At 42.0% G+C, this 12137-nt stretch overlaps 1 protein-coding gene across 2 annotated transcripts in view; it reads right to left on the reverse strand.

Annotated features, from left to right (window-relative positions):
* marchf8 (membrane-associated ring finger (C3HC4) 8) overlaps positions 1-12137 on the reverse strand; it is a 79717-nt gene that overhangs the window by 7501 nt on the left and 60079 nt on the right. Inside the window, exons 4-6 of one of the 2 annotated variants that reach the window (XM_071480608.1) lie at positions 8083-8183; positions 6776-7714; positions 939-1119 (exon numbers count right to left, since the gene is read on the reverse strand). In XM_071480608.1, coding sequence (XP_071336709.1) covers positions 939-1119; positions 6776-7714; positions 8083-8183 — 1221 coding nt within the window. The remainder of the gene's footprint in view (positions 1-938; positions 1120-6775; positions 7715-8082; positions 8184-12137) is intronic. The other variant, XM_071480607.1, reaches the window with a different exon arrangement.

Genomic DNA, 12137 nt, shown 5'->3' on the forward strand with positions numbered 1-12137 from the left:
CACAGAGAGGACAAAGGAAGGACATTTGAGGAGGTTAAAAGAGCCACACATAACGCATTTCATACAGAAAGTTAACACTTTAACTGTTGCCTGTCTTGGCCGTTTTCTGAAGCAGCTCAGAGTGTGAGCTAAATATTTTATGGTGAGCAGTCAGCTACTCTGATCACGATCCAATGCTACACAAAGCTTCTTGGCAGGGTGAATAAGATAGAAAAGAAAAGTGGCATGCAGCACTGAGCACACAAAGGCCAGCTACCCTGCTGCCTGCCAGCCAGCTCTGTTTGCACACTGAAGCACCTTGTCTGTCACTGGCTGCTCAATACATCAGGAAACATTGCCCAGCGATTCAAGGAAAACACAAAATACATAGACCGCATCCAGGCTGCGTAGGCTCTCCCAACATTGAAATGCATTGCTCATGTGCCCATTGATGAAATGGCACGATTGCAAGGTCACACTGACAAGAAGCGGGTATGAGATGAAACCAAGTATCCTTTGATAAACACTTCATATCAAGACCGATATCCTCATCTCATCTCGAATTTCTCTGCGCGCTCACTCAAGAGCAACTTCAGTGTTCACCGTTGGGATTCAGAAACTATTAACAGCGGAGCGTTTGTTTGAGGCCTTTTGTGCAAGTAATGAAGGGTGGAGAAATTTTAATTAGAGTGTCCTGCTATCTCCAGGCCACAGTGATTGATAAGAGCCTTTAACGGAAGCGTTCTGCCTATAAAAAGTTCCGCTTATGAAAACGTCTTCAGAGCTCAGTGTCACACTTGTGTTATCTGCGTGACAAATTGGAGACAGCATTTGGCATTTTCAGCTTCATAACAAAAGAGCCTCAATTTATTAACTAAGACTGAACTAACTAATATGAGCATTAATTGACTTTACCTTCCAGTTCAGACAGATATGTACACATACAAACTGTGTCTTACCTTACGCAGCGGTTTGAGCTTGGTCTCCATGATGAACTCATATTTACAGAGTTCACAGCAGCGAGTGTCAGAGCTCTTGATCCACTGCTGTAGACAGGCCTGGTGGACGAAGCGCAGGCTCCCTGTGCAGTGGCATGGTGTGATCAGAGGACTCTCGTCATCGCCTTCACAGTGACAAATCCTGCGGGAGCCAAAGGATACAGTCAACGCTAAGCTAAAGGCAAGACAGCTGTAACAGAAGGACGACAGGGAAGAGGAAAGATCAAAAAGAGAAAAGTCGGCAGGCAAAGCTGACAGATATTTCCCCAAACTTGAGCAACTTGAATTTTGGAGAAAATATGTCAGCAAACTCGTAGCTTTCTCTAGTAGTATGTATAATAAGACAAGGTGTTTAGAAAACGCTCACACAGATACAGATATGCCACGGATAGGGAGTTAGAAAGCTCAACAAAGAGGAATATAATTTCCCTAATATAAAAGCATATTAACAACCTGAACACAGAATCAATACATGTCCCACTTGAATAAACCCTATCCAGACAAACTCATTTGATTCAATGCACTTCATTTGCAAATCAAAATGACATTTTCAGAAAATAATCTTCTGTGTTCTTGCAACATCGCAGCACAAAATTGAACACAGCAAATCTAATCTCAGATCCCCTGCAGTTGGGGCAGCAGCAATCTTGGTTTTGGTGTTGGAATAACTGATACAAGTTGCCTGTAATGATAACCATATTAGGTTGACACATACAGGAAGAGCAAACTATGTAATCAACAGCAATGTGCATCTAGTTTCTCAACCCAGTGTTTCAGACATATCGGATGAACTCAAGTGCGCCTTCATCTACACCACAGTTCATGTTACAAATGTGTTCTAATGAACTAATCATAAACTAAATGATGCTATTAACTTTATAATAGTGGATATTCTTACAATTTTTTTTTTTCATACACTTCAACTGTTAGTGTTTATGTTGCCTTGGTCAAGTGCACAGAACCCCCAGTTGGGAATCATTGCAATATACCGCCACAAATTTTGAAAGCTTCTTAAATCTGTTATTCGTTGCAATGCTACTGCATGTATTTGCATTCAGCTTGACTTAGGTCTGCGCAATATTGTGTTCAGCCCCTGTAGATGCTTACAGAGTCTTCTGTATGGTATTCTGGGCACAGATACCGACAACTGGAACATTTGATTAGGAGTGTGCTACCTCTAAGGACTGCTGGACAGGGTTTTCTCGGTGAGAAGAACTAATCAGACTTTTAATATCAGACCCACGCGGCCTCCTCTCATCCTCCAGACTACACATATCGGACACTATCTGACAGTGTGGGATGACTAATAGCTGCCGTCCTTGATGCTAAGAAGGAGTGCATTTGAGTCTGCCTGTTTAGTGTAAGTGAAGAGTGTGTCTGTGCCACTGCTGCTGAGAAAGAGTGTGTAAACCCAGACTATGTACAAACCAACATCAGTAAGTCAGGCAGAGTCTGCAAAAGCTGTATGTTTCAATGCTAAAGGACAAAATGAGGGGTTGGAAAAGGTTATTAGTGCAAGCAATATCTCACACACACACACACACACACACACACACACACACACACACACACACACACACACACACACACACACTTGTACTTCTATCTTTGTGAGGACACTCATTGACATAATGCATTCCCTAGCCCCTTACCCTAACCTTAACCATCACAACTGAGTGCCTAACCCTAACCCTAACCCTAACCTAAACCTAATTCTAACCATAACTCTAAAACCAAGTCTTATCCCTCAAAATGTGATTTTAAGGTGTCTCAAAAAGTGAGGACCGGCCAAAATGTCCTCACTTTCCCAAAATGTCCTCACTCTGTTAGTAAAATACTTTTTTGGTCCTTACTATGTAGCAAGTACAAGTACATACACACACACACACACACACACACCCTACACGGAGGAAGAGGAAGCTAAAGTCATTACGATGAATTCAGTGTCAGGACGTTTTGACCTTGTTGTGGCTGTTCAGACCAGGGCAGAGTCCTCAGTAAATGAGGAATAAGCCCAAAATTTAGCTGCTGCTTGTTTCACCACAACACAACTTTAATTAAAGGTCAGGCTTATGTCTCTGACTAGACTAACAGAGCAACTGCAAAGGGAGGACAATCTGTTGTAGTGTAGGATAAAGTGCACACGATTTTCCTGCATGGCTTCATAGATAAATGAAGCACCTACACTTCAAACACACTTTTTCTACCAATTTCTACCAGCAGATGCCTAAACTAGCAAAGGCTTCTATATTTTCCCCAGAGTGAGTGGCAGAGAGCAGCGGCACTTCTCTCTGGGGAAGAAGAAGTAAACAAAAGCACTGAAAGAAGGTAGAGAGGGAGAGGATAGAAAGGTTTTTCAAATGGGACTGTTTTTATCCTGGTTCAGGAGAGGATAAGAACAACTGGAGACACACATGCACACCCACACGTGCCCACACATTAGAAAGTGAGCGACCAAGATAATGTCTATTTTCAGACTTTACTGATCTGGCCACAGCGTTACAAGATTAAAAGACAAAGTGAACGGAGGAGGATAAAAATAGGTCATTTCTACGGATTTCTCAAACAGAGGAAGAGGAGGAGGAGGGAGTGCAGTGAGGACTGAGGGATTAAAGGATAGACGAGGCATAATTAACATCTCTAGAAGAGGCTTTTTTCCTGTTGGTTATGGCCGGGCTGCTTTGTTTGTGTTTGTTTGCATGGATTGCAAGATGAACTGCAGATTTTCATCCCACACATACTGTACTGTATTCCTATTTCAATTAAAAAGAATTATAGAATCAGCCTAAGGACCTGGATTCTCTTTTGGTGCTCATATCAAAGGCTGGTCAGATTTAACAAATTATTCTAATGTTTATGTGTATACTTTATAAGCGTAGGAGGAGATAATCACAGAAAAATCCCTACACCTCCACATTGAGCCACAGTGGAAATAAAATGATCAGTAAACAACACGAGTGGAAGAGCCTGCTCCTCTATCAAGAAATATTTTCTCTACAGGCTGCTTTAAACAACCAGGATTGTATATATAGTGCTTCAAAATTAAAACTCACTTTTGTCAAACATATGACCTTAAGAATCTTGCAGATTTACAGCTAAATTATCTGAATCTGTGTCAGCAGCAGTACGTTCCAAGCACCGTTAGGCATGGGAGGGAAGTAAAAAATTTAATTTGCATCACTTGAGCAGCCAAAACACTCCCTGTTTAACAGTAATTTTAAGATGGCAGATGCACCGTTAGAGTATGTCAACATTAAAATGTGAGAAGCAAAACAGAGTCGGGAAATGACAAGCACCACAAGCTGAGAGGGAAACAAGCTCGGCAGCATTACAGCCCTGGCATTCGCTTTCTTCCTGTTCTCACTTGTCTGTTTCCTCGTACTATTTCTCCTGTGGCACTGAGATGATCTTTGCACTCCACTCTCTCTGTGTGTCGCTTTAAAATCCCCTCCCTCAAGCTATTCCCTGTTCTGCCCTCATCCTGAAATGTTTATGTATTTATTCTCAAATGAATTTTTTAGCACCAATCTGCTTTTTTCTTTCTTCTGCTAAACAGATTTTCATAGGGGTGGTATGGGGCAGAGTGTGACATCTGAGGCGTTTTGTTCTCTCCTGTTCTCGGCCTGTTTTCAGTCTCAACTGTTTAAGCTCTACACTCTGCCAGAGACACACTGATCATAGAGAAATACAATTGAATTAGTGGCAGCACCACTAGAAGCCATCTACCTATTTCCTCCTTTCCCCTCTCTGCACGTCTTAAGAGGTTACTTGTCTCCCTTTGTGTGGCCATGCTTGCCTTGAAAGAGAATATGAAATTTCCTGAGTAGAAGCTTATCTTTTGGAGGAAGGTTAAGGAATTACACAGACTCTCGCTGGTTTATATTTCAGATGTAAAAGCTTAAAGGTACCCTATGGAGGTTTTGAATACTTGAGGCTCTATGGAGAAATGTTTTTGCCATTTTGTGGTTCTCTATTAATACATGCATGAGAATGACAGAGGGTGGTAATGCAAAATGTATGGGAGTGTGGAAGCCACAAAAACACAAAAAAGAGGAGAAGAGGTGAGTCAAGAACTGGAGAGGGCGAAAAGGCAGTAAAAACAAATAAACCTAAGCCTGAATGTAATGCCACTGAATGCTGAATGCCATTTACTTCAAAGAAAGAGTTAAATGACATCTGTTTATGCGTTTCTTTGCTGATCAACAAGTGCCAGCAGTAATGTGTCAAGCAACAGAACAAAGCACCATGTAAAAGGCAGGTACGAAGATAACTACTAGCTATGCAAATGCAAGCGTAAGCGATGCAAGCTTTTAACATTATCATAGAAATCTGCTTTGGAAATGTTTGGTGAGAAAGTTAATGCGTTCAATATGTTTGATTCTACCCCCAATGCATTTTGATGCTAAACGCTGAATGCAAATGTAACTCTGTTTGTACCTTTAAGAATTTTCTAAAAGGTGACATTTGTGATTAGGAATTAGCCCAGGTTACCTCTTATCAGACTTCCAACCGTTACATTCTGACATGCTGTCAATAAAAGAGCTGGCTAATAATTAATGTGCGCTACACACACACACACACATGCACTTTCACAGGTGAGGTCAGCCTGTGCTCTGAGCTCACGTTTTAAGCCACCTGACAGAAAGCTGGCACGATGTGTTTTTGTGTGTGTGCAGTCAGAGACTACTGTAAACTATTTGAAGCCAATAATCTCCCTCCTGATCTCTGGCCTCCAACTTGCCAATTCTCGGCTCAGGTTTCTCCCTCAGCCCACAGCTGACGTATAAGATGTCTAATCTGAGACAAAGTACATGCACAGACCACAGCTGAGGGGACATCAAAGACGGACCGATATAATTGACATTTTTTGTGTCTTAGACTTAACTCTCATCAATCCAGTGAACTGCTGCCAGGCAGAGTACTGACACATAGATACTGAAACCCAGAAGGGCTCAATATTCCTTTCCTTGGCAACTTACCACTAGCAAACCTCATGTGTAGGGTCCACAAAGCCATAACCCGTTCTGTAATCAAATGCTACTCAGTCTGTCCCTGCTAACATGGCCTGGCTCTGCCAATCAGATTGTACTCAGACTGTCATGTGAAAAAGACTGATGATGCCCCAGTTGACCCAATCAGACAGATGCCATCAGTTCACCACCATTTATTGTACCTGTTCCCATATTTATGAGACAGACACACAGTCTATTCCTCAATACTATGAAAAACTCTACCCTAACCTTTGCTCCTCTGTATTTTCCTTAAAATTGCTATTGGCCCTGTCCCTGCCTTTACTACAAAGCTTGAAGCTTATGGGCAAAATCAATCACAAATTTCAGCAGCCCATGTAAGACACTTTAAGGCCTCATTGATCTGGTAACAATAAAATATTATTTAAAAAACTTGTCTTGACAGCACAGTGAAAAAATAAATGACAGAGTACTGCTCTAACAGTGAAATGAAATGAAATGAAATGGTATGAAATTAAATGAAGCCACTCAACACACACAAGGGGGGTTTAAACCAGGACAGCTGAGGGTGAGGCATATGGTGTTGCAGTGTGTGCAGACTAAAGCATCTATGTGTCAGATCCTTCTGATTAACAGGTCCACTCCGAGCAGGGGGTCTGAGGACAAATACAGCTGATTGCTGGGTAGTTACACTACAGGATGAGAAGCTCTCCACTACTCCACAGGGCTCTGGGGTTCACTGCCACGTTAACGGCACAGGGGTAGTCTGGGCTCTACCAAGTCACAGTAAGGGTGGGTGTAGACCACACCATCCAGACAGTCACCCACCTGCAGCAGTCCCCAGACAGTGAATAGGGTGACAGTGGCCCAGTTTTCTCTGACAAAGGGGATGGGCAGCAGTCCAAGTCACTGTCCTCATCCATATAGCACAGGGGGGCTAGAAGAGCACCTGGCCCAACCACGGTGACTGTATCTGGAGTTGCCAGCTGACCCGTTCCCTTTGGAGCTGGACTGGACCGATCCTCCTCAAACACGTCATCATCTCCGAGTAGATCCTCAGGGGGAAACCCTGACTCGCTGCCTTCCAGCAGGGCACTAGAGGACTTGGTGATGTGGAGGTGAGAAGCATAGCTGCCCAGCTCAGAACACTGCAGGCTGGCCGAGGTAGAAGATCGAGAGAAGGGGAGTAGGAGACGGAGGAAGTTGGTGTTTGGGGAGTGATGAGGGTGGAGGTGGGTGTTGGAAAGAGGAGGAGGAGGGGCAATGACGGCAGGGTCAGATGGAAAACAATTGGCGGGAGGGATGCCCAACATGTATTTGTAGTTGTTTGTGAAGGAGGGGACAAGGTGGGGATGGGTGCGTGTTGAGAAAGCCGGATTTGGGTGCTGGTGAGCGGGCGCTGCAGCCAGCTTGCCATTGAGTGTGTGCACCCTTCGATCCAAGCTGGGTGGCGGAGCAGGCTCAGGCTTCACCTCCAGCTCTCCCTCAGAGCAGGTGCGATCGATGAAGTGCAGGCCACGACAGAGACTGTCCACGCGCTGGCCCACGTCATTCAGAGACACAGAAAACCTGAGCGAGCCATTGGGTCGGATGTTGACGGACGAGGGGCGGAGCAGAGAGAGCCAGTCTCGTTGTTTAGTGTGTTTGGAAGCTGGTAGGGCTTCTGTGCAGAGGGTGGTCACTGAAATACCTCCTGAGCCTTGACAGGTTTTACCATTAGAATTCAACAGAACCACTGCAGTCTGCTTCTGACGCTCCTGATCCTGACTGCTGGTGTGAAAGTGTTTGTGCATGTGTTTATGAGAGGAACATGTGATAAACGACAGTGGTAAAGGACAGCCGGAGGGGGAACAGGAAAGGGCAAAAAAGAGAAATGGAAAAGACATCATGCATTTGAAATCAAAGGAATTTGAATAAAAGGAGTTAAAAGGTTTTGGAGGCTCTGCCTGAAAAAACCAGAGACTGGACAACCCATGTCTGTTTTATTGGAGGTTACATGCAACCAGGGCTACTCCACACAATGACACGTTGTTGCTCAAAGGTTAAGGGTAAACCAACATCACCCACTGATAAGAATCTTTACCAATAATGAACTGATAAATTTATCAAATTTATTGTCCTCTGGTTGATATCACTCAGGTTGAAGTGATTTGTACCTGCAGATGTCCTGGCTTGAAGGGGAAACTGACGTCCTCGAGAAACTGCATGGAGCGTTGACGGAAGTCGGACTCCCCGCCTGAGGAACGAAACAAATGCACAAAACGAGGCAGTTTAGGATAGACAATACAATAATGAAATGTCTAAGTGAAATCCTCAGGCAAAATTACTACAGTATTATTCAACAAACAGAATCAAATCACGTTGCTGCCAGGAAAGATCCTGTGTCTGTGTGGTGAGAATTATCAGGCTGTCAGCACCTGAATCTGATCTTTACAGAGAGAGTAAAAACACGTCACACACTGATGCACAGAATGATTTAAAAAAAAAAAAAAAAAAAAACACAATACTGGCAGTTAATCTATCTGATTAAAGTAGTGCCAGACAAAATCGGTCTCAGTGCATCAGAAGCAGGCAAAACATGAGGCTGCCACGGAGTGAGGGCGGCAGATTGCAAGACAGAGGGGAGTTATGAAGAATGGGGCGCTGAGAAAGGCACAGCTGGGGCTGGAGACTGTAGAGTGGTTCAGCCTCCGCAGGGAATTTTTAAACAGATGCACCTGCAGGTACAGGACTATTATATTAAAAAAATATCTTCATTATCATCTATTGTAGCATTCATCCATATTATATAAACACAAATGGTATGATGAGGTTACTTAAAATAGTCTTGAATTTCAAAGGAAACTTCTGTTTTATTACCATTTTATTTAAAAAGTTTTGGCCAGTATTTCTATTTTTTATGATCACATGTCACTCATCATGTTAACTGCTGAGATCTGGGAACACAACAACAACCAACAGTTTGGCTGGATTATCCACTTCATTTGGAAGAAAATAACCGAAAATGAGCACACATGAAACGTCAGTGATAAAGTTGCCTTTAGGCAAAGTCAACAAAATGTGAAGAATAGGAAAAACTTATTCCAATTTAGTGTTCATGCATTATTTTAAGAAGGTGCTAGCCTTGTAGTCACATCACTTGAATATCCTGTATCTGTTACTTTTGCTGTGTTACAAATTCAACACATGCAAAAAGATTCAAACTGCGCAGCTTCTTTTAATTAACTGGTTCAATTGTATTAGTGTTACTACTGGATTTTAATTGGCTATAACTGTCAGCAACACTGGCTTTTCAGCCTGTTTTCCCACTGATTTGTTATCACTTGTGTAGTTGTTTTCACAGAGAGGGAGATATTGTTGTCCTGATATCTCCCATTTGGAATTACAAGTCAGAAGCTGACGTTAACGTTTTTTCTTCTTCGCTAAAAAGACTAACTTCTTTTTAGAAGGTCATTAAGTTTTTGACCTTTGGAAAGAGCCAGGTTAGCCAGGTGTTTCTCTCTGCTTCCAGTCTTTATGCTAAGATAAGCTAACTGTCATCTGGTTCGAGTTTCATATTTAGAGAAAAGATATGAAAGTGGTATCAATCTTCTGACCTAACTCACAAGAATGAAAGTGAATAAGAATATTTCCTAATTGTGAGACAATCCCCTCAACACAACATCCAGGGGCTCTTACACAGTGGCAGCTACAGACTGGGCAGGGAACATAAAGAATAGGATCAGATAGTGTTTGGGTTGCTAACCTAAAGACACAGGGGAGCTGGCAATTTCAATGAGAAACTAATTACCTATTGATTTTATTTCTAACTAAGGGGAAATTTATAGCTCATGGCCTGACACCGGTCGATAGGAAATTCAATGCCCAGCTTTGTCCTTCAGCCTGTTTTTCTGACTGTACATGAACAGCCCAGCTCCTCTTTAACTGCATTTTTTCAGACATGCTCTCCCTCTCATTGTAATGTTGCTATTTAATAGTTCATTATAGGTTGCATTTTTCCCCAACTTATCTAATTTCTCTAAAATATTCCATTTCGTTTTCTTATTCTGACACCTCACATTCAAGCGTGCTGCTTGAGGCTCTTGCATTTGTCTGGACTATAGGCCAAAAGCAAAATGAACAGACAGCTCCGAGAGGAGACAAAAATACCACACCAAAGCAATAAAACATTATTATTTTGCAACTAGCATTGCTGTATATTTTACTACGTAGGTGGAACATGCTGCTTCAGCGCTACATTTACACAACAATGACCACAAACAAGAAACTGATGACGTGCTAAGCTAAAGTCTTGTGTGACTGAAATCTGACTGCAGACAGATAAGAAAAAGAGGTGGATCGTAATTGCAACGGTGACACTGGGTGGTATCTTTATTCCTTATTTTATTCTAGCTGTGTAAATATAATGTTCCTGTGCGGTCTTGCCTCTGTTAATCATTCATATTGCCATCCAGAGGGAGTTAGCAAATAGATAACAAGTCAAACAGTCAAACAGGGTGATGATAACAACATTGAAATAGTAATGATTAACTTCCTAACAGTGTGTATGACTCTTCAGGCCTCTATTCAACAACTGCTCTTGTAACCGGCCTCTTCCGTGACGAGGACCTTTGATGAGTGTTTAATGGAAAACCAGAACACTGCAAGAGGATGTTTCACCAACTGCTGATGAATAGTGTTAGATGGCTTCGATACTTGCCACCTTTTACTTTAGAAACTGTAAACTGTGTAAAGAAGCATATTGTGATGTGTTAATTAGATGAGATCCAGCCTCACATCATACTCTGACTGTAATGAAAGCCTGTTTATTGTGGTTGCCAAAACAGTCTCCCAATTTATTATTATGACGACTACTCATTTAACCTCTCTCCTTGAAGACTACCACCCTCCACACACATCCTTCATCCATGCATAAATTACTCTCTTTATCGCTTGTTAAAACCTTCTCTTACTCTCTAACACCTCTTTTCTCACATCTGCTATTACTTCGGCCTTCATCCTTTTTTTACCGTCTCTACCTGGAGAGAAATACAGCTCTCATTTTCTAGCTGCAGGGGCCTTTGAAGAATAACCTTTAAGATCTAACAGAAACAATGAATCACTGTCCCCCAGTGTGACGCTTCTAACAAGCTGGACACATGGCTGGACAGACAATGTGAACGGGCCAGATGTTAACAAGATGCTAACAGAAAGGTAACACAGAAAGTAAGCATGAAAATGTATTCTTACAAAACAATCCCAAGAAGTCACAGTTTATGTATCCTCATCAATATCACTTTCACATCACCTGCACTGATCTTAAAAAAATATTTTGCAATTAACAAACCAGAGTTTGCTCAGTTGTGATGGAGGAGTTACTGTTAACATGAATGAGGAAGGCCATGTGAAACAGTTCTGGAAGAGGTGAGTAAGAAGGCCACGAGTTAGGACTGTTTCCAAAATCCAAAATGTATTTCAAAGGAATAGTTTGGCATTTTGGGAAAAAGGTTTATTCAATTTCTTGCCAAGGGTTAATTGAGAACATCAATATCACTCTGTCCAGCAGCCAGTTAGCCCAGCTCAGCAAAAAGACTAGAGAGCAGCTTCCTGTTTTCAATCTTTATGCTAAGCCAACTGTCAGCAGGCCGTAGCTTCATATTTAACAGACAGATGTGAGAGTGGTATCTCCTCATGTAACTCTCAGTAACAAAGTGTGTAGCTTTCCCAAGATGTCAAACTTGAGATGTGATTGTTAAAAGATGAAAAGATTTTTTTTCTTAACACAACAAATTTGTTGTAAACTAAGACATAAAAGTGATGCTGATGAAGATTTTAAGTTATTCCATTTGACTTCTGACTGCCTGCACAGCGATTATACTGAGGCTAAGAATACACATCTGTTTATAACCTTGGTACAGGTTAATCACAGAGCTGGGGCGGATTATTGCTGAGATGTTTTTTCAAGCATTATGCAACAGCCCTGTACAATAACATTTCAATCAGCAAGTTCTTTTATTATTTTATTCCAATTGCAGTTTATTTTTTTACATTCTTTCCCCAGCTGACACATTTTAACTTTCATTTTTAGTTTCTCCTCAGCTCTCACAAGGCCGCACTTTAATCAAAGATGAGGACCCCAGGTACATCCCAGTCAAATACAGTAAGTATCATGTTATTATATGCTACATGGACTGATACAACCAAAGGAAAA

The sequence above is a fragment of the Trachinotus anak genome, unplaced genomic scaffold, assembly GCF_046630095.1.
Source record: "Trachinotus anak isolate AG129_WGS33_773 ecotype Australia unplaced genomic scaffold, CSIRO_AGI_Tana_v1 ptg000007l, whole genome shotgun sequence".
NCBI lineage: Eukaryota > Metazoa > Chordata > Actinopteri > Carangiformes > Carangidae > Trachinotus > Trachinotus anak.